Source organism: Bos indicus, chromosome 2, assembly GCF_029378745.1.
Source record: "Bos indicus isolate NIAB-ARS_2022 breed Sahiwal x Tharparkar chromosome 2, NIAB-ARS_B.indTharparkar_mat_pri_1.0, whole genome shotgun sequence".
NCBI lineage: Eukaryota > Metazoa > Chordata > Mammalia > Artiodactyla > Bovidae > Bos > Bos indicus.
In genome coordinates this window covers 88329634-88353466 of record NC_091761.1, presented here as the reverse complement: position 1 = coordinate 88353466, position 23833 = coordinate 88329634, and the positions used below count along the sequence as shown (strand labels likewise).

The 23833-nt window shown below is 38.8% G+C and overlaps 1 protein-coding gene across 11 annotated transcripts in view; it reads left to right on the top strand.

Annotated features, from left to right (window-relative positions):
- Nucleotides 1-23833, top strand: part of FTCDNL1 (formiminotransferase cyclodeaminase N-terminal like) — a 158078-nt gene that overhangs the window by 16419 nt on the left and 117826 nt on the right. For 8 of the 11 annotated variants that reach the window (XM_070769854.1, XM_070769850.1, XM_070769861.1 and 5 more), the window contains exon 5: nucleotides 15709-15894. The exons of 1 other annotated variant lie outside the window; for it this stretch is intronic. In XM_070769854.1, the coding sequence (XP_070625955.1) occupies nucleotides 15709-15894 (186 nt within the window). 2 more of the 11 variants (XM_070769873.1, XM_070769867.1) reach the window with 2 other exon arrangements.

Here is a 23833-nt window from a genome sequence, read left to right as displayed (position 1 = left end):
TGCTTTAGGTGCACAGCAGAGTGATTCAGTTATGCATATATATTATTTTTCAGATTATTTTCCATTATAGGTTATTATTAGGTATTGATTATAGCTCCCTGTGCTATACAGTAAATCTTTGTTGCTTATTGCATATCTATTTTTTTCATTAGAAATCTAGCATTCTTTTCACACTAAGTCAAACACGTGAGTCAAATGTTATAAATTTTTTAGTTAGGCAAACATTCATAAGTTTTCAAAGATATACATATTATTCATAAAATTTATATATATATATATGTGTGTATATATATATAATACAAAAGCTTTTCTACTACGCTTGATAAAAGCTTGGAAAAAACATCAGAAAAATAAAGGAGAGATGGAGAAATTGGAAAACATAAACTAAATGAAACCGGAGCACTGAATATAAAATAGAAAAAGTGAAACAAAAAAGTAAAAGATCATCATATGGTCCAGTTGTTTTTAAACATGAGTACTCATTAGAAATATATCTGGAGTTTGGAGGAAAAAAGCAGTATCTGGGCCTTTGTATTTTTCAAATAATTCCAAGATAACTCTGATTTTCATCTGGATGTTAAAAAGTGATCACAGGTTTTTCTATTAAATGATAGTTTTGGTGATATAGAATTCTATTATTTTTCTGTTGACCATCATGATACAGTGGTATTAAGTGAGTAATAGTTATGTAATCACTATTACATAAAGATGTTAATCAGTTTTTACAGTCAACAGCAGGACAAAAAAAGATAATTACAATTGCAGGCCATAATGGAAACATGATTAACCTAACAATATAAAATAATTACATACAGTTTGGGGGGTCAAGCTGAATGATGTGATAAGTGAAAGTACATACAAGCACATTTTCATCCACCAAGCCAGTCTATGTCTTTTGGTTGGTGCATTTAGTCCATTTACATTTAAAGTAATTATTGAGATGTCTGATCCTGTTACCATTTTCTTAATTGTTTTGAGTTTATTTTTTGTAGGTCTTTTCCTTCTCTTATGTTTCCTGCCTAGACAAGTTCCTTTAGTATTTGATTTAAAGCTGTTTTGGTGGCACTGAATTTTCTTTTGCTTGTCTGGACAGCTTTTGATATCTCCATCAAATCTGAAGGAGAGCCTTGCCAGGTAGAGTATTTTTGGTTGTAGTTTCTTGGCTTTCATCGCTTTAAATATATCTTGCCATTCCCTTCTGGCTTATAGAGTTTCTGTTGAGAAATCAGCTGATAACCTGATGGGCGTTTCCTTGCAAATTTTTTGTCATTTTTGCCTTGTTGCTTTTAATATTTTATCTTTGTCTTTAATTTTTATCAGTTTAATTGCTATGTGTTTCGGTGTTCTTCCTTGGGTTTATCCTTCCTGAGACTCTGTGCTTCCTGGACTTAGTTGACTATTTCCTTTCCCATGTTAGGTAAATTTTCAGCTATTATCTCTTCAAATATTTTCTCTGGTCCTTTCTGTTTCTCTTCTGCTTCTTGGACCTCTCTAATGTGAATGTTGATGTATTTAATGTTGTCCCAGAGGTCTCTTAGGCTGTCTTCATTTTTTTCCATTCTTTTTTCTATATTCTGTTCTGTGGTAGTAATTTCCACCATTCTGTCTTCCAGGTCATTTATCCATGCTTCTGCCTCAGTTATTCTACTGTGGATTCCTACTATAGTGTATTATTCATCTCTGTTTGTTTGTTCTTTGGTTCTTCTAGGTCTTTAGTAAACATTTCTTGCATCTTCTCCATTGTTCTCCTGAGATCCTGGATCCTCTTCACTATCATTATTCTGAATTCTTTTTCTGGAAGGTGCCTGTATCTACTTTATTTAGTTGTTTTTCTGGGATTTTATCTTATCCCTTCATCTGGGACATAACTTTCTGCTTTTTCACCCTGATTAACTTTCTGTAATGTGGTTTTTGTTCTAGCTGTGGGATTGCAGTTCTTCTTGCTTCTTCTGTCTACCCTCTGGTGGAGGTGGCTAAGAGGCTTATGTAAGCTTCCTGATGGGAGGGACTGGCAGTGGGAAAAACTGGGTCTTGCCCTGGTGGGCAGGGCCTTGCTCAGTAAAACTTTAATCCAATTATCTACTGATGGGTGGGGTTGCACTCCCACCTTGTTGAGTGTTTGGTCTCAGGTGACCCAGCTCTGGGGTCTGTGGGCTGTATGGTAGGGTTAATGGTGACCTCCAAGAGGACTTACACCAAAGAGTACCTTCCAGTATTGCTGCTGCCAGTGTCCCTGTCGCTGAGGTGAGCCCCTGCTGACCCCCACCTCCATAGGAGACCCTCCAACAGTAGCAGGTGGTTTTGGTTTAGTCTCCTGTGGGGTCACTTCTCCTTTCCTCTGGGTCGTGGTGTGCACAAGATTTTGTTTGTGCCCTCTAAGACTGGAGTCTCTGTTTCCTCCAGTCCTGTGGAAGTCCTATAATCAAATCCCACTGGCCTTCAAAGTCAGATTCCTTGGTGACCCGCAGTCTCTTTATCAGATCCCTAGGCTGGGAAGCCTGACGTGAGGTTCAGAATCTTCACAACAATGGGAGAACTTCTTTGGGATTATTGTTCTCCGGTTTGTGAGCCACCCACCTGGTGGGTATGGGATTTGATTTTATTGTGACTGTGCCCTTCCTGTCGTCTTGCTGTGGTTTCTTCTTTGTCTTTGGACTGGGGGTCTTTTTATAGTGGGTTCCAGCATCCTTCTCTTGATGGTTGTTCAACAGCTAGTTGCAGTTTTGGTGCTCTTGCAGGAGGAGATGAGCACATGTCCTTCTACTCTGCCATCTTGAACCAGAGTATCATAAATTTTTTAGTGAGGCAAAAATTAGTATTTTAAAATATAGATAATATATATAGTATTTATATATATATATGTATATACAAAAGGTTTTGATACAGGCCTTTTGATACAAGCCTTTTGATAAAGGCTTGAGAAAGAAAATTTAAAAAAAAAGAAGAGATGGAGAAATTGGAAAACATTAACTCGTGTGTGAAGTTTTGACAACCAAAAGGATAGGACTTGTGAAAGCAGGTTACAAAGTGTATTCCATAGCAATACAGTCGAGAAAGAAGGAAGGCCACCTCACTGTTTGCTCCCAGGAAGATGAGGACTGGGGTTGGGCTTTGGGAGGAGAGCATTACAAATAGTACTTGTCTTCCTTTCCCAAATCTTGAATCAATTCAACTGTAGAGAAAGGCAGATGAGAAGTGGAAATACTAACTTTATTACTGATAAAACTAATGTGACTGCTCAGCTTACCCACCTGGAGAATCAGACATCCAACCAGTTAGAGGCAGCACTAGACAGCTCAGGCCTGACCCTGGCAAGCTGATGGCAAGGAGGAGATGCAGTGGAATGGGCGTTTCCTGCTGACAGCTACCTCCGAAGAAGGAAGAGAGGAGGGAGGAGCAGGCCTCTGCACACCCCACTTCTCTCCCAAACTCTGCATCAGGGAATGGATGTTGGGAGGGAGCAAGGCCAAGTGTTGTAATTTCCTAAAGGCTGTAGTAACAAAAGTGCCACAGACTAGGTGATATAAACTCCAGGAATTTATCATCTCACAGTTCTGGGGGCTAGAAGTCCAAGCTCAGGGTATCGTCAGGGCTGGTTGCTTCTGAGCCCTGGGAGGGAAGGAAGGATTTGTTCCATTTTGGCTTGTGGATGGCTCTCTTCGTGTTCACATGGCATCCTTCTTGTATATTGTCTGTGTACAAATGTCCCTTTTTTATGAGGACACCAGTCATGTTGGATTAGGGCCCTGCTCTAATCCAATATGTGACATCATGTTAACTAATTATATGTCAATGACCCTACTTCCAAATAAGGTCACATTCTCATATCCTGGGGGCTATGACTTCTACAGATGAATTTGACAGGGGCACAGTTTAATTCATAACAGCCAGTAAGACCAGCAGTACTCTCTACATGTGGAAATAAACATCAGTAGTGAGCAAGAAGCATTTTCCTTCAAAAGGAGATTTATTTATTTATTTATTTATTATCCCACACATGGTACACTTCATTGAGTTTAAACAGCACAGAGTTCTGACACATGTTATTGATGGTAGATAAAATATTATTTTTACTGAGTCTATGAAATATTTATTTTTACTTGTTAGAGATATTTTATTATTTTTTAATTAATTTATTTTAATTGGAGGCTAATTACTTTACAATATTGTGGTGGTTTTTGCCATACGTCGACATGAATCAACCACGGGTGTACATATGTCCCCCTATCCTGAACCCTCCTCCCACCTCCCTCCCCACCCCATCCCTCTGGGTTGTCCCAGAGCACTGGCTTTGAGTGCCGTGCTTTGCACTTGTCGTCTGTTTTACATATGGTGATATACATGTTTTGATGCTATTCTCTCAAATTATCCGTCTTGCCTTCTCCCACAGAGCCCAAAGTCTGTTCTTTATATCTGTGTCTCTTTTGCTGTCTTGCATATACTATCTTTCTAAATTCCATATATATGCATTATATGCATCAGATGCATTTTATATGTGCATCAAATGCATCAAGTGCATTCTTTTTTATAGCTGAGTAATACTCCATTGTGTATATGTAGCACAACTTCCTTATCCATTCATCTGCTGATGGACATCTAGGTTGCCATGGATGGCCCAGCTATTGTAAACAGTGCTGCAGTGAACACTGAGTTACACATGTCTCCTTCAATTCTGGTTTCCTTGCTGTGTCTGCCCAGCAGTGGGATTGCTGGGTTGTACGGCAGTTCTATTTCCAGTTTTTTAAGGAATCTCCACACTGTTCTCCATAGTGGCTGTACTAGTTTGCATTCCCACCAACAGTTTAAGAGGGTTCCCTTTTCTCCACACCCTCTCCAGCATTTATTGTTTGTATACTTTCAGAAGGAGATTTGAAGTGGTGGGCATGGGTGCCTGGAAATGGGCATCCCCTGAGAGGTGATAAAAAGGAGACAGATTGTGGATGGGGGATGGGAAGACTTGCCCTCTTTTGGGGGCAAGTCGTGAGAGTTCGGGCTAGACATGAGACTACTAAGAGGTTGTCGAGTGTTGACACTGGCCAGTGGCCAGGAAGATGGAAGAGGTATGAGAGCCAGACACGCATGAGGAGCATGCAAACTGCCTCATGCAAACTATTTGTTTGGCATTTGGGTATCTCTGGTTGTGTGGAAGAGCCACCTTTACTGTTCCTTGCTGTGGGGAGTTGACTTTATACTGAAGGCTGTTTACACATTGCTGATCCATTGGCCAGCAGAAGGCTTCCTGGCCATCCCCAAAGCTTAGCCATGTCTCAGCTGAACTACTCTTTTGGGGAGTCCCAGCTTCTTAACATCCTCACTGAAAGAGAATAAGAAGTCCTTATGAAATGGATGCACTATAAGGAAGCCACAGGCCAATTTCAATCCCACCCACCCTTTACAATATACATATGCCCATGAGTTTTTGATCAGTGTGACCTAAACAGTTACATCACATTGAATGGCTGGACAGGAAAGCCAGATGGTAAGCAGACAAAATAAGGTTTTTGGAGCTGAGTAAACCTGAGCTCAAACCTATTCTACTTACTTGCCAACTGACTTAAGGAAAATTGTCTAGTCTCTTTTATAGTCTTTTTTGGTCTTATATCTATACCATGGGGAATAATATCGTCCTGTCAGGATGGTTATGAAAAATAATGCCCATAAGTAAAGCCCCTGGTCCCCTGCCTTGCACCTGGAAAGAGCTGTCACTATTTTTAGTGATTCTCTATGGCCTTATGGAGGGGGTTGCTGAGCAGTGGGGGCCTAGGTTATCCCCCTCCACCATAAAGAGAGTGGATTCCTCTTCTCTGTTTTGTGTTATTGAGATTCTAAATAAAGTACCTCTTGAGAAAGGGATTGCACGACAAGATGTTTGCAAACCTCTCAGGCAGAAGATCTGTGAAGTGCTTTCAACTCTTAAAATTCTAAGTCCTATAGCAGACAGCTTCTTCCATGTCAGTTCTTATCTTGAAATGGTATTTGGCTCCCATTTCAGAGACCTGCCATGCAGGTAAATGAAGAGGTATTTGTGAGCATCCAAGCAGTGTTGGAGTGCTTGTTATGTTTCCATTTACCATAGGACAGGCTATGGGGACTATAGGAGAAGCATGGTAGAGCTCCTCCCCCCAAGAAAGCTGGGCCATGAAATCTGCACCTGAAATAGGAGAGAACACCATTTGTTGTTGTTTACATGGGACACAATAAAGCAAGTGACTGAATGCAGTGTAAATTCCATATGTTAGGTCACTCAAGGAAGTGTAATTCTTTAAAGAGTATCATGTCTGCACGAAATCTGCAGCATATTTCCTACAAAGGAATAACAAGCTCTATGTATACATATCTCCATGAAAGTGTATGTTATATGCAAGGAAACAGTAAGATTCTTGGATGTAAAGATCTATGTGTGGGGGAGTTCCCTGGTGGCCTAGTGGTTGGGAATCTGGGCTCTCACTGCCCAGGTTCAGTCCCTGGTCAGGGAACTGAGATCCAACAAGCCATGTGGCACAACCAAGAAATAAAAAGTAAATGCATATGTGTAAAATGTGTCCTAGACTACTAATATACCATATGCATGCGTGCTATGTCGCTTCAGTCCTGTCTGACTCTATGTTGCCCTGTGGACTATAGCGTGTCAGGCTTCTCTGTCCATGGGATTCTTCAGGCAAGAATATTGGGGTGGGTTGCCATGCCCTCCTCTAGAGGATCTTCCTGACCCAGGGATCGAACCCACATCTCTTATGTCTACCTGCATTGGCAGGCGGGTTCATGTATTTTTATGGATACCTATATGGTCATGAAATTGTATGATTTGCTAAGGTTTTTGGGGCACATGAGGATAGGTCCAATGTTTTCATTCTATAGCCGGAAAACAGACCTAGAAATATTAAGAAACTTACTCATAGTTTTCCATCAAGACAGCAACAGAACAGAGGGTTCTCACAGCTGTTTATTTACTTGACCTTGCCTAGAACTTTTTATTCTCTTTTTCAAAATTTCAACATTACAGATGTGGTTAAAGTCCACCTCTGTCCATCAACTACATCTCTGCCGAGTTATGGCATAGTATGCTCACATTCAGTCAAGAATTTCCCCCATACTTTTATTTCTACCTATGTATTTACTCATAAATCCATACAGTATTTGTTGTACGTGTTTATAGTCTAAATGTTATTGTACTATCACTTAAAATTTTTTTATTTTATTTTTTAATTGAAGTGTAGTTGATTTACAATTGTTAGTTTGAGGTATACAACAAAGCGATTGTGTTTTATATATGTATAGTGTATATATAATATATATACATATAATATTGAAGATTCTTATACTATAACTTTTATATTCAGCAAGATATCATGGAAATCTATCTAGTTCATCCCCTATAACTGCTGTATAGTTATCATAATATACATATATCACATGTTTTTCTATTCAATTTGTAGACATTCAGGTTGTTTCTCATTTTTTCCAATACAAATAATGTAGCAGTGAACATTCTTGAATATACTTTCCTGTATACAAATGTAAGGATTTCTTTAGAGCAAAAAAAAAAGAATGGAATCTTTAGGTACAAACGTTTCAAAATATTTTCAAAGATTAATTTTTATATGAAAATCAAGTGCGTGTTCTGGCCTTGTTTCCATTAATACATAACAGGTTTTTTCTTTGCATTTATTTTTTACTGCCATGCCAATGGTAAATTGACAGCTCAGAGACACAAGTGAAATGACGTTCTTTTAGCAAGTACTATTCATTTTGAATTACAGACGCTGTTGTCAGCATAGCATTATTTGTAAGCTTATTTGTCCTTTAGAAAGGAAATGCGATAGGGTAAACAGTAGCATCCAGTGATATGCAGCAGTTTTGCACCCTCTGCCCCCAACCCGGCTAAATTGTTTTCTGCTCCCTCAAGAAAGAACAGGCCACAGAATGTGTCAGTAGAAATGCAATTTAGGAATTGCACTTGATCTTGTTTTTCAGTATAATGTTTCTGTTCTTTCATCATAAAGATCAGCTGCATTTTATTTTTTTCCAGTCCCTTAGAATAACATCCAGTTCTAGTCAGCATGTTTAATGTACTTCTCAATGATGTTCTAGCACAATAAATTTTCGTATCTCGTGCATGTGTACATATGGTAGAAATTTCTTCAAGTTCTAGCCATGTGGGGGAGGAATATTGTGGTTGCTTTGTTAATGCAGTGTTTGTGTTGGAGTGGTTACGGCCCCGCGCTTTAACTCTCAGCGCTGGGCATAATGAGATGGCTTTGATGGTGGCGTAAGAGTCTGGTGGGATGGTCACAGCTTCACACTTCAAAGCCGAGCATATGGGGTGAATACTGGGTAGCTTTGTGCTCTTTGGGGATGGTTGGGAGACAATTCTTAACAGCTCTGTTTAATGAAGACATTGGAAAAGAAACACTCCATCTTTAAAATAATTTTGAATTGCAAAGAGAGAAATTACCACCACCCCCCTTCCATAGACTAAACTAAGAATAATTTTTCCTAGTCTGCACTTAATTAGAGAGAGTGAAGCATCACAACTACACTGTATTTTCAAATGTCTTCTTTTTCAAAGTAGTGTAGCAAGATTAATCGGCCAGTTTTATTTTAGGTATGTGTATGAATTTAGGCAAAAACTTTTAGGGCTATCTGTTTTACCATCTGAGAGATTTTTATGGCTTCTGGTAGAGAATCTTTTTTTTTTCCTTCTCATTAAAAAATACATAAATAAAAAAATCAACTAAACAAGAAACTTGGCTATATTAAGATAGCTATACTAAAACTAGAGGATGCTTGTAAGATTTCAAGTCTAGCACTCAGTTTAATTTTTAGATTCTGTGCTTTTTTTCCCTCTGCTTTTTATTGAGAATGAGGTGATGGGGTTGAAAAATACACTTTTTGATTGGTATGTCCTGATGAGAATGTGTAAGTAGGCTTTTTTGAGCATCATTAGAGTTCTGGTTTAAAAATAATAATAATAAGCCTTACTTTCAGACTGTAAGCCGGGGAAATAGAATTTATCTATTCCTAGTGAAAAGGGAATGACAGGCTTGAGGTTTTTCCTAGCTGTGCATTTTGACTGCCATCAAAAATGTAACAAAACCAAGCATATCAGTTATGTTCTTTGAGCTTCTGAAATGCAGTTTCTGTTTAACAGTTAAATCTTAACTCCATTTACATCAGTAGTCCTGAAATGCTCCTGAAATAAACAAAAGCAGAAAGAGAAAGAATAATCAGATACTTTTGTAGACATGAAGTATGTGTTAGTGTAAGGCAGGTGAATACATTTTATAAGATGGATTCTTAAATACTGTCTTAAATATTGTACATTCTCAATAAAATACCACATTTCAGCCATAGTTAAGTCCATTACAGGCTCAGAAATAAACATTTGTGTTAGGGATATGAAGTTCCTGTCTCATTGTGCTGATCCTCCTTTTGCAAAGAGGAATAACCAAACTAATAGAAGTCTCTAGAGGTAAGGCTGTAAATGATAGTTATACATGTGTAGAAATGACTAAAAATCATTTTCAAGTACAGAAGATCAGCTAACCGTAAAGGTTGCATTATGTTTTAAAATACTGTCATTAAATCAGCCTTTTTAGAATATGACTAGTGAAAATGGAAAGATCAGAAATACAAATAACAGTGGTAGGGAAAAGTTGTCAAGAATGGCAGAGAAACTAGGAAATACTGGTCTTTTAATAAAGAACAATTTAGGAAGCTGCAGTTTTGCTTTATCTGTTTCAAGCCAGCAGGATGACATCATACTCTGTTGGTACAAGGTGATTCAGATGTTTCCTCTCTGACGTTACTGACTGTCTCAGGTAGCCCACAGCTGCAGGTGGCTCTGACAGCTGGGGGCTGGAAGACAGCTCATAAAACATGATGCTGGTGAAGGAAAACTGATCACATGGTTTCTCACTGGGGATGCATCGGATGCCTGCTGGTCTTAAACCCTGTTCTCATTTTTGTTAGCATAGCGACCCCTTACTTCCACGTGTAGGTTTGGAATGGATGCTGCCATTTCAGGTTTGCAGAGTCCAACATCTGCAAAGTGCTTAGGAACCAAATTCAATTCATTCAACTTAACAAGTGTTGATTGTTTAGGGAGTTTGAAACCTAGATAGAGGAAAAAAGTCCACGATTAACTATATAATACAAGTAGATTAGATTTGATGTTCTCTCAATAAAAGCTGTACTACATGTATTCTCCAGGCAAGAATACTGGAGTGGGTTGCCATTTCCTTCTCCAGGGGATCTTCCCGACCCAAGGATCAAATCCAGGTTTCCTGCATTGCAGATGGATTTTTTTTTTTTTTTTTTACCGTCTGTGCAACCAGGAAGCCCACTATATGAACATGAGAGGAAGAAATTAAATCAGTGGAGGACGGGGGGAGTGCAATGACAAAGCAGGGATAAGTTCAGAAGTTCTGGTTTCTTGGGACTCATTGAAAATGTGGAAAGTCCCTGCTCTGGAAATGCCTGATTCCACTATTGGGGGAACAACTGATTTACAGGAAATGCACACAGAACTATTCCTTTAAACAATGCCACTTACCTAAAAACTGTGAGACTTGAGCTTAAAGATTCAATAATTTTATCTTCTTTAACAGGCCTGTTTGTTTGCATGATGTGAGCATTTGTAATTATAGTACAGGGGATAATTTTTACATAGACTAATTGTGAAAATAAAAATGATAAAATTAAAACCCTTTTTTAAAATGCAGTTCATATAACAAGTAAAATGCCTTGCTAGCAAGTATTCTTCTGACCAAATTTGAGACATTTCTCTGAAATTCAGACAATCTAATTTACTCTTCAGCGACATTACAAATACTTAACCTTCCATGGGCCTTTGGGTTACAGTCATTAGAAACATAAAAGTGAAAGAGGAGAGTGAAAAAGTTGGCTTAAAGCTCAACATTCAGAAAACAAAGATCATGGCATCTGGTCCCATCACTTGATGGGAAATAGATGGGGAAACAGTGGAAACAGTGCCAGACTATTTTTTTGGGCTCCAAAATCACTGCAGATAGTGATTTCAGCCATGAAATTAAAAGACGCTTACTCCTTGGAAGAAAAGTTATGACCAACCTAGATAGCATATTCAAAAGCAAAGACATTACTTTGCCAACAAAGGTTCATCTAGTCAAGGCTATGGTTTTTCCTGTGGTCATGTGTGGATGTGAGAGTTGGACTGTGAAGAAGGCTGAGCGCCAAAGAATTGATGCTTTTGAACTGTGGTGTTGGAGAAGACTCTTGAGAGTCCCTTGGACTGCAAGGAGATCCAACCAGTCCATTCTGATGGAGATCAGTCCTAGGATTTCTTTGGAGGGAATGATGCTGAAGCTGAAACTCCAGTACTTTGGCCACCTCATGTGAAGAGTTGACTCATTGGAAAAGACTCTGATGCTGGGAGGGATTGAGGGCAGGAGGAGAAGGGGATGCCAGAGGATGAGATGGCCGAATGGCATCACTGACTCGATGGACTTGAGTCTGAGTGAACTCCGGGAGTTGGTGATGGATAGGGAGGCCTGGCGTGCTGCGATTCATGGGGTCGCAAAGTGTCGGACACGAATGAGCGACTGAACTGAACTGAACTGAAGTACATCAGGTCTAATGTTTTATTTAAGGCCTCATTGTTTTTCTGTTTGGGTGATCTGTCCATTGATGAAAGTGGGTGTTACCCCCCACTATTATTATCTTACTCTCAATTTCTCATTTTATGGCTGTTAACATTTGCCTTATGTATTGATTTGTTCCTATGTTGAGTACAAATACAATTACAATTGTTATATCTTCAAAAAAAAAAAAAAGAAACATAAAAGTTACTTCCTTGAGTATGAAGAGTATAGTGTACTGTCTCTAATGCTAAATATTATTTTGGCTTTGGTTGTCTTTCATTGCATGAGAATAATGAAATGTCTTATTCATTATTAGAATTATAAGAATATAAATTAAGAATTTATAAGAATAAAATTTCATTATAAGAATAAAAATTAAGTTTGATTCTTTCCATCATGAATTGCTGTAGAAGAGATAACCGCAGAGGAGTGCTGTTTAAATATGTGAGAATTTCGAGTAAGTAGGGACATAACAGTACAGGAAGGTATTCGGAATGTTCAGAATTCAGAACAGTGGGGTAGGCTTGCAGAGGGGAAAAGAAGCAGTGTGTGCTGGGCACTGTGCACCCAGCATTGTGTTCAATCGATGCTTTTCTTAGTTTATCTAATCTTAATCTCTCTATCCATTCTATGGGATAGCTTCTTTTCTTTCTTGTTTCTTTACTTCCTTTATTTTTTTCCCTTTCCTCTCTTTTTATCTCCCTCTTTTTTCTTTTAGTTTTATTAAAGATTTTTTAAAGCAGGTTTCAGAAGTCATATTCTTTCACCCTGGCTTATTTAAAATATCTAAGCAATGTGGACATATTTTTATATCACCACAATGCCATTATAACATCCATCAAAATGATCATTTTTTTGGTACCATCTAATATCCAGTATGTAATCCAAACAAATGTCTTTCTGTGATTGGCTTGTCTGAATCTGGATCTATACATGATTCACACAGAGAGGTGATTGTTGTATCCCTGTCTCCTTTGATAGAATCCAGTTCCCCGCATGCACCCCCCACCCCCACTTTTTTCCTTCTGATTCACTGGTTGCAGAAACTGGGTCACTTGTCCTATGGAATTCCCACATTCTGGATCTGTTTGCTCCCTGGTGGTGTCATGTAATTTGTATCTTTATCCCTTTCTTTTCCTACAAACTTTAGGTTAGCCCCAGAGGTTTGATTGGCTTGAACGGTTTTTTGTTTTTGTTTTTTGGCAAAAATTATTCAGAGGTAGGCTGTGAGCTTTATATGTATTCTATGAGGAAGCCATAGTTTCTGATTATCTCACATCTAGTGATGTAAAGATGAACTACCTTTGTTCGTAATTGACTTTTCAGGAGGGTTTCATCCATTGATGATCTTTGCCCTGAAACAGTTATTTTCATAGGAGATCCAAAATAGTGATCTTCTAATGCTTTCTTCCACATTTATTAGTTAAGAGTTTCTTTCTAAGTTAAAAAATCTTTCCCTCATCAGTTCAGGCTATCTGGCTACACTGAAATACAGTTTATATAGGAAAGGGAAGGTAAATGCTTATTTTTATTCTTTTTAATCACCAGACTTCTAGATAAGGATTTGGTGTGTTAGAGGAAGATTTTTTTTTTAATTTTTTCATCTTATAGATAAAGAACTTGAAGCTCAGAGACGGCAAAAAAAAAAACAAAACCAATTGCTCAAGATCTCAAACAGCTATTAAGGAACAGAGATGGTATTCAAACCAGTATCTTCTGGCCTCAAAAGCTTGTGCTATTTCTACTATGTACCCCTGCCCTCAACCCTGTCAACTGCTACTGCAACTGTCTTTGTCCCTTGCTTTGCTCTTCAGGAACCAGCTTCAAGACTCCTCCTTTACAGCACCATGGGCTTTGTACGCTTATACAGTACTCCAGAGCTGTAACTCCAAATGGAGGCTCTGGCCTGTCTAGGTCAGAAGCTGGGCCAAGCCAGGAGACAGGTCACATTGTCTCTACTTGGGAGAGGCTTTCCCATCACAGTTTGTGCTTTAGGCTCCTGCAACAGCCAAAGTATGAGTCACTGTAAATTACGGTTGGACCAAATATCAGTGATGGGAATAATTTAGAGAGTACTCAGATGTTAAGTTGTCTTAACTAGCTCTTCTAAACCACTTTCCCTTTCTTCTGCCACCCCAGCTCTCTGCCATTCCAGATTTGAGGGGAGTATTTAGGTAACTGCCTAAAGATTTTCCTGCAATTTCTAAAGCTCTGTTGATTGTTTGTGTCCCTGGCATCTGGCCCCAACCACCCCCGCAGAAACTTGTGATCCATTAGTATCTTAAAGTAGTGTTAAAGAAGCAGAGATCACTTAGTAAATTTGGGAGATTTTCCTGGCTTTGTGGTGTCAACAATATCATGGGTTTCTAATGCTGGAGTCTCTACCTGACTCAGAGGAAGAAAGAACATTTCCGTAGATTTTGTACGACCCAGAGGTACAAAATCTTTTTTTAATGTCCTCCACATTTCACCCCTCCCAATCAACGTGGCAGTCTACATTATAAAGAAACAAATAGCAGACTTCAGAATTGCAGTTTGAGGTTTCCTATGCTTATTGTGGCTGAAGGCTCCGTCTCAGCCTTGGATGTCCCATGATGCACCTCTAAATCAAGGAGGCCCACACTCTTGCCCTCCCAGGCCAGCATCCAAACTCCCTGCTAAGTCACTTCAGTCGTGTCTGACTCTGTGCGACCCCATAGACGGCAGCCCACCAGGCTCCCCCATCCCTGGGATTCTCCAGGCAAGAACACTGGAGTGGGTTGCCATTTCCTTCTCCAATGCATGAAAGTGAAAAGTGAAGGTGAAGGCGCTCAGTCCTGTCTGACCCTCAGCGACCCCATGGACTGCAGCCTTCCGGGCTCCTCCATCCATGGGATTTTCCAGGCAAGAATACTGGAGTGGGGTGCCATTGCCTTCTCCACCAAACTCCCTAAATACCTACAATAAAATACCTAAAATAAAACATCGGGAAAATAAATTATGTTATCTCTATCCTTGCTTATTGGGAACTATACTTAGTGACATGAAAACAGCAGTTCCTTGAAGCAATTCTCTAGAAAAAGACAGGAAAGCAATTCTGTAATCTGCCTTGAGAAGATAAGGTCAGAGACAGAATCTAGATGTAAAAGTGGAAGAAGAAGGTAAAAAAACATTGATATTCAGAGTAGCCTCCATAAAATTGTATTTAGATACTAGGCTTCTTACAGAATATCTGTCCCAGTGCTGCTATCCAGAAGGACTTTCTATGATGATGGCAATGTTCTGTATCTATGCTGTCCAATAGGGAGACCACGTGTGGTTACTGAGCACTTGAAATGTGGCTACTGCAACTGAAAAACAACTTACTGCATTTTAATTAATTAAAATGTAATGGCATGTGTAGCTAGGAGTTGCCATATTGGACAGTGTAGATCTGGCCCTTGTATTCTTAAATTTTTCTTTCTCCTAACAGTATACACATTCTGGAGCTGTTATAAAATTGTTCAAAAATCGAAGGTACTGATTTCATTCATCTTGGTGATAAATTTTCCCTATGGAATTAGATTTGTAATGGCTTAGAAATTCTGGCCTCCTTTAAAGTGTAAAGTGTTGCTCAGTGGTGTTCCACTCTTTGTGACCCCATGGACTGTAGCATACCAGGCCCCTCTGTCCATGGAATTCTCCAGGCAAGAATACCGGAGAGGGTTGCCATTTCCTTCTCTAGGGGATCTTCCTTTGCCCTTTTTCAGGGGATCTTCCTGACCCAGGGATTGAACCCAGGTCTCCCACATTGCAGACAGATTCTTTACCATCTGAGCCACCAGGGAAGCCTTGTACATAAATGTTATTATGAGACTAACCAAGGAAAAGTTAATTATGCTCAAACTTTGAGTTTTAAAATTTGTGTGAATTATATACCCTTTAGTCATGATGATTATAACAGTGATGGGAATGCACTTAATGTGACCAAACTGTACACCTAGAAATGGTTAAAATGGTAAATTTTGTGTTAAGTGTATTTTACCACAATAAGAAAATTCTGTGCTTTGTTTTCTTTCAGCAGTACTGACTTTAATTTAGTCTTGTTAAAATTTCCCGCTGCCCATAGGCCTTGCTGAGAATCTGGTCCTCAGTGTTCCTGGCTGCAGTGTGTTTCTCTTTGGTGAGGCTGACCTGCCCGAGAAGCGCCCGCTTGTCCAGAGAAGGAAGCAGCTGGGCTGGTTCACCAGAAGGGATTTCAGCACTCTTAAATCTGACCTGGGAGCTGCACCTGCCAGAAGATGTGGTTTGACGGGTTCGCAGTCTGGATTTTTTTTCCGCTTTGGTTTTTAAACTTGAGAATCCTGAGGTTGCCGTCATTTGGTCTCTCCCATGTAATGCAGGAGGGTTACAGCTGGAGCTTTCTTGACTTGCTTGAAGTTCTCCTCTCAGCTCTTTCTACTTACGCCTTCATGAGCCACTCAGGGAGGCTGGAAGCCCTCATCAGATACTCGATAAGAGCCCCCAAGAGGGATGTTCATGATAGGCAATGAGCCCTGCTCATCAGTGGCTGCACTGATGATGAGAATGGTTATCACTGGGATGATGGGTCCTGTTGGCCAGGCATGAGGTTGTATCTGGAGACACCTGGCGGCTCAGGATGTGGGTGTAGCTTACTTTTAGCTGGTGAGAAAGGCTTTCAGTACATCCAGAGTGTCCAGGTTAATGCTTACACCTGACAGTCAGTGGTGGAGGCACCCTGGAGAGAGGCTTTTCTACACTGCGGGCTCTAGAACAGAGAGAACAAACACAGGGAGCAGTATTCTCCCTTGCCCTGGATCTTATCCACTCTTGTCTCTCTCTGCTACTCTTGCCCACACCTTGCTTAGAGCATATCTTCAGAAAAGGCAATGGCACCCTATCAAAAACTCCATCCCCATTTGCTGCACTTCACTATCCTAGGGCCATTTATTTGAGTCTTGATTCTTGTCTCACTCGCTGCACTTCACCATCCCAGGTCCATTTATTTGAGTTTTGATTTTTTTATCCCCTAATATCTTCTGTAGGGATCACTAGTTAAACCATGTTAGGCCACATTTTGATAGTTAATATCTTAGCTGTTACTAAAATACTAGGTCCCAAGAAGCAAGAGGTGGGCAACCTTAAGAAACACATTTCCTCAAGGCACAGTTACACATAGGCTTTTGGTTGCTAATCCCTGGTGCAGAATTCTGCTCTCAAACCAATGACATCATCAGCTAGAGCAGTACAATGGAAAGAGTGTAGGCTTTGAAAGTGAAAGTCGCTCAGTCGTGTCCCATCTTTGTGACCACCCCATGGACTGCAGCACACCAGGTTCCTCTGTCTATGGAATTCTCCAGGCAAGAATACTAGTTGCCATTTCCTTGTCTAGGGGATCTTCCTGACTCAGAGAGTGAACCTGGGTCTCCTGCATTACAGGCTGATTCTTTACCATCTGAGCTACCAGAGACTCTCAGAGTGCAGGCTTTGAGGCTATGCTCAAATCCTGACCTTGCTCTTCATTGGCCATGTGACTTCAGAATGTTCCTTAGCTCAATAAGCCTCAGTTCCCATATCTTTAAAATGGCCATATTAATTATTTTTCCCTTATGAGACTAAAGTTGAAAGGATGACTATTAAGTGCCAAACATGGTACCAAGGGACCATTTTTCCCTTCCGTTTAGAGAAAAGATTTATCTAAAAAGTGATTATAAATGTGTTTTAGTCTTTACTTGTGGAAAAAAAAGAAGCTGATTGCTCCCTGCCAATTTGAACCTCACATATTTTCCCACGATTTGTCTCACAAACGGAGAAGTGTAAGTTTGTGACTAACTTTTCAGAAAGCTATTTCCTGGTTTCTAATTTGAGCCTCACTGAAGACTGAAAGGATTATTCCACAAACCTAGTCAGCACAGTGCCGGGTGACTGAGATTACAGTTAGAGGATGGGAATTAGAAGCAGGAATCCTAGTACTAGAGAACAGAAGAACAGCATTTAGTGCTGGGTTAGACAGTCCCTCGGAGAAGGCAGTGGCACCCCACTCCAGTACTCTTGCCTGGAAAATCCCATGGACGGAGGAGCCTGGTAGGCTGCAGTCCATGGGATCGCTAAGAGTCGGACACGACTGAGCGACTTCACTTTCACTTTTCACTTTCACGCATTGAAGAAGGGAATGGCAGCCCACTCCGGTGTTCTTACCTGGAGAATCCCAGGGACGGGGGAGCCTGGTTGGCTGCCATCTATGGGGTCGCACAGAGTCGGACACGACTGAAGTGACTTAGCATAGCATAGCATAGCATAGCATAGCATAGACAGTCCCTAGGAAAACTTAACTCTCATTTCTGCAGTGTTGTGGGGCTGAATGGGTTGGTGTTTGGGAAGAACTTTAACCTGCTCTGAAAAGCGTATCTGAGTTAAAAACTAAATGTTCATGTTATCACTAATCATGTTCAATCTTCTAAGAACAGACTGAGTTTGTAACTGTTTAAACCAAAGTGAACAGTGATCCCCCCATCTCACCTAATGATTGTCTGACAATCTCACCTATTTTACATTGTTTGTTTGGAATGGACAACCCATTGGGGATTTTGATTCCTTCTCTATTTTTTACTCCACATGGAGATCTGTGATTTACATGGAGAATTTGATCAACATCTGAAAATCCTAAGTTTACTTTAAAATGCCAAGATTGACACAGAAATGTTTAAAGATGGTATTTTAAAGGTAATATTTGACATCTGGTAAAGATGCAGTTAGAGGCTCTCCTGCAACTAATGGTATAAATTACTATCAATTGGTAAAAACTTTTTGGAAGTGAGTTGGTGATGTGTATCAAAAGCTCTAAAAATATATGTAACTGCTTTGCAGAAATTCTAATTCTAGATTTATCTTAAGTAAATAGATTTATTCCTGAGGAAGCAATAAAAGGTACATATACTATGTACCAGTATGTTTATCAAAGAACTATTTATAATAATAAATACTGGAAATAATATAAATGTTAAGAATTTGAGAGTGATTAAATAAACTATGGAATACCTTGGTGAGAGACCATTATGCAAGCAATTAAGTGTGAAGGTTTGGAGGAATTTTTAGACAAGTGGAAAATACAGTACAATGTAGAGAGAATTTTTAGTTTATTAATTAACACAACGAATATTTATTAGGTACCTAAATGTGCCAGGGACTATTATCAGTGGGAAAATAGAATTTATTTGCCTTCAAAGAATTTATATTCCAGTGGGGAATAGGTGAAGAGAGTGAAAGGAGAAACAGAAAATTACAAGCTTAATAAATAATTAATTATATGATATGTTAGAAAACAAGTGTTGTTGTTTAATCACTAAATCATGTCCTACTCTTTTGTGACCCCATGGACTGTAAGCCCACCAGGTTCCTCTGTCTATGGAATTTTCCAGGCAAGAATACTGGAGTGGGTTGCTGTTTCCTTCTCCAGGGGATCTTCCCTACGCAGGGATTGAACCCAGGTCTCCTGCATTGGCAGGTGGATTCTTTTCTGCTGAGCCATGGGGGAAGTCCCTAGGAAATAAATGCTACAGCCAAAAAAAAAAAAAAAAAAAATCAGACAGGGCAATGGACATCATGTGCCCGGAATGGGAGTAAACTATGGTTTTCAGATGGGATAAACCAAAGTAGGCCTCATTGTGAAGGCAGCACTGGAGTAAAGACTAAGAGAGAGGCAGTTGGCCATGTGGAAATGTGGATAGGAGACTCAGGCAGAAGGAACATCCAGGGTCAAGGCCAAAGGATATAAAGCTGTGTAGTGTGATTTCAATATTGTAAAATATATATGCACCTATTTATTTTATTTATCTTATTTGTTTGTAAGGAAAGGAAATTCTTACAGCTTCCAACTTATTTCACTATTTCTTCAAATTGATCTTGCTATTATTTCCATCATCTTTCATAAAGGGAAATTATTGAGGTTTATCAGGTCTGTAGAAGCTGGATTTCAGTGCATTCATTCATATTGCTGACAAAAGAGTCAAATAAGAAAGGAAAAGCAGCACAACTTTCCCCCCGTATGTCTTTTTTGCTAATATCTCCTTTCAAGTGGTAGACTCTTTAGTTTGTGCAAAAGACATGAAAATTATAAGTTGCCAAGTTTAGGTAGACCGTTACTCCTTGAGGGACTCATTTAATAGGCTCAAAGCAGATTCTAATGGAAAATTAAAATGTTTCAGAGAGGAACATAGAGTATAGATAAATGGTTTCATGAACAAGATTGTAATTCGAGTTTAAGTCACATGATCCACTGAAATTTTAGGTTACCTTACTTGCCCAAGTTATCCATTAAGAAATTGATATGTAAGAAGGAGTAAAATGGTTTCATTTTTAAAAGAAATATCTATTGCAGTAGAATTTCTAGCACCTCTGTCACTAGGATAGAAATATTATTCATCTAATTTTTCAACAAGCTGAGTTCACAACTGTGGCAATTTCCCTCCTTATTTTTAAATTTAATGGCTTTATATATTTTTCTAACATTCTTTATTTACATCAGTGTTTCTCAACATAATTTTCTGCTCTTCCCATCAAAACAGAAAAGCTTCAACACATTGTTGCTATGTTTATTTCTTTTCCTAAAAAATTTAAATAGAAATGATTGGTGCTATGAACTGAACACTTACAGTTAACTTTCCAATGACAAATTAATCTATACAGTACCCGAAAGGAAGCAGAATCTATAAGGGAACAGGTTTCTGTTTTGAAGTTCCTTGAGAATATTATAAACAGAAGAGAAAAAAGTGACCTCAGAAATGATTAACACCCAGAGTCAGTGCCAAACACACAAAATCTTTTAAACCAAATTCCTTTTAAAAGTTTGTAGTTGGCCGGCTCATGAGGAACATAAATAAGGACAAAGCCGTAATAGTTGATACTTTTAGATCTATAAATAAATACTTTATACATATATATTTTAAAACCCTAAACATTTATGGGATAATTTAAACACTGCTGGCTGATATATTGTATGACTGGCCTGCATATATGCATTATTGTTTAAAAATGAGGGACAATTCTTTGAACTGTAGTTTCACATGATGCCGTAGGAATTATAGATGGAGGTAACTGGCACATCTTGGAATCAGGGACTTCTGTTTAGTTATTTCAGTGGGTTACTGAGAGCTGCCCCTGGCTTACTTCTTTCTCTCTGTAAATGAGAAGCTGCTGCATCAGGCACTTTTCTTGACATTGAATAATGCCATTTACTGCATACCCCAAATTTTACCTAGTCTTTGAAAAGTAATTTCTAGCCTGGGAATGAGTCCTGTTTTCAGGAGCCTATATCTATAATTTTCTATGTTTGCTTGTAAATCTATTTGGATGATGGAAGATGAAAGTCTCAATGTGTAATTAAGTGTGTCACCCGTAATTGAAACATGAAGGACTATGTCTCTGCATGAGCTAGAGAAAGGCACTTTTCTCTAGAAAACCTGGGAGCAGGGAAGTCAAGTGCCTGAGGTTGCTTTCACCTGGGCTGGCTTCATTCCATGATGATGTTAACATGTATCTACCCCTGTGATTTCGTCTCTGAATTGCTGTTACTCTGAAAGATTCAGAGTTGAGAAATTGAGGCTTACGGTTCCTCACAGAGTGGGAAAATGTCATAGCTATTTTGCAGAAAGACAGCTGAGCAGAGGCAGTGTTCCTGAAGAAGTGGAACTTGAATTCAGACCCCTGGGGAGCCATTCCCAGCCCCGTGCCGCGCAGTGTCACTTAGCTTTCTCTTCTGTGGATTTGGCCACATGCACAAGAGGCCTGCGTTCTTCCCGCCATGGGAGTATCAGACTTAGCAATTATGTTTGAGTTTTATGGCTTTAGTCATCAAATGTCCTGTTTCAGCTGTGGTTTCTCTTTAATACATGTTCTAAAAAATGTAAAATACCAATATGTAATGATGACTAATTGCTTTCAGTGTAATAACAGCTGTTTATATTTTTGAACCTGAGTTCCAAGTCTGTCGTCTTGCTCTGTTTGTTACTCTGAAGCAAGGCCCACAGTTAGGCTAGGTTTTATCTTTGTTTAACCTTCGTGTTTTTACACCCAGTAACCTGCATGGTTCCTGGCACTCAGCAGGTTTCAGTAAAAACATATTTAATAAGAGAGCCACATATTAGCTCATGAGAATCTCTTTATTTATTCAAACTGTAATGCAATCTATAAATTTGAAGTTCTCTCTTCAGACATAAAAATGCCATATACTCCAAAACACTACCTCGGTTCCCTCCTCACGCATCTTTTAAAGCTAAGCCATCAAAGAAGAGCTTAATATAATAAAGAGAACTTTTAAATACATCTCTTAGCAAACTTCTGACCCCCTAAAACAAAACCTTTTCTGTTGGAGGAAAATATTGAGAATCTTTTCACCATTAATTGATTGAAGGTGATGGTGCCTGGAACAATTTTTGAGAATAATTTTGATCTAAAGGGAAAAAAAATGTTTTTTCTGAGTGCTGCTTTTCCATTTTTTCTAACGGGCTCTTCACTATTGTTTTGTCTGAATGCAGTTTTTTATTTGTGTTATTCCAGACGTGGTCCTACCACAAGCATCTTTAAACCAGACATTAATAGCATAGTTCACAGTCATTACTGCCAGTGCTCAAACACAAATATTGCATTTGTGTTTGTAAAAACTACACATCAGATGTTAATTAAGTGCATTTGTTTTTTTTATGCTTAAACAATCTGGCATAAAGAGTTTACATCTATATCAGTTCACCATAAGGTCTCTACAATATCTGAATCACCAGCCGTACAGTATATGATGAATACAGTGTTTCCACACAGGAAAATAACAGAATTGTCAGGAAAACATCAGGCCTGTTATATTTCCCTGTGAAATAATAGCAACTGAATCTCAGTTTCTTTTTGATTAAAAAAAAGTATTTAACTAGGAGTAAACACCAATATTTAGAATGATAAATTTTTCATTAAAGAACACATGGAAAGTGAAATCATACCAAAGATTTTTTTCCTTGTTTTTAGCTTGCTTCAGGGCGTTGTGACAGTTGCTTTGGAATAAAATTGGAATTTCAGCTTTGCAGTGAGATTCATGCTGCCGCCAGAGCAGCCGAGTGCCAATCTGCGGGAGGCAGGAGCCGAGTGAAACCGCAAACTGAGAAACAAACTTTCACATCAGGTTTCTAATTTTAGAGCAAAAAATGGAATTACTTTAATTATATGACATTTAACTAGAAATACGATTTGCTGGGATTAATTGCCTCCCTTATTTAAAAAATTTTTACTAAGTTTAAATTAGCATAAAAAGTCAAATTCAGCATCTTAAATAAGGTCAGTGGGACTTCTGGATTTAAATGCAGAATTTGATTGATTAGAATTGGATCACCATATTGGTGTTGGACTTGGGAAGGATTAAATGGAAGAATTAGAAACGTGTGCATTTGGGCAGAAAACAGTTTCTCTCTTTTTCCTTCCTTCTTTCTTCTTTTCTTCCTTCCTTTCTTCTTGTCTTTTTTTCCTTCCTTTCTTTCTTTTTCCTAAGGCAGAAATGGATCATGGCCTTATAACCCCTCAGGGTGAAAACTACTACCTGCTTAGACCAGAAACTTCTCAGCTTCATTGACTTGTCTCTGTTTATTCACTGCTTGAATAAGGTATAGTGGTAAAACAAAATCAACTATTGTATAGCTAAAGCTTAATAGAAGAATTTAAAATACATGTAACAAGGACATACACCAGGAAGTATCATTCTGTATATAAGTGATTACTCTTACTTTATTCAAAAGAGAATATAAAAGTTACTTCTTATGTTTAATTTTATTTTTCTAAGAAATAATTAATTTTAAAGTATGCTTTTGAAGGAATTTTTTAAGTAGAGTTTTATTTTAATTGATTAAGTCATTGTTGGGACAAGTGAATTCTTTGTGACACTCTTGTGCTCTGGACTTAACATCTAAATTTCTTATGCATTTAATAATTTATCTTAGGTAAACTATTGTTTACATTACCTTTTATCTTAGGTAATGAATTCATTTATTAGCAAGAATGATCAATTTTAGAAACTCGGTGACAAAAGGGACAGTTATTGGGCACATGGGGATAAAAGGTGCCTTGCAATCTACTAGAGGATTTAGAGGAAGTCCTGTCCCATATATTTAGGGATCAAATGGTCCATGCTACCATACTGTCAGGAGGCCCTGGGTCCATATGAATGAACTTGCCTTGAAAGTGACTTGCTCCCCCAAGCT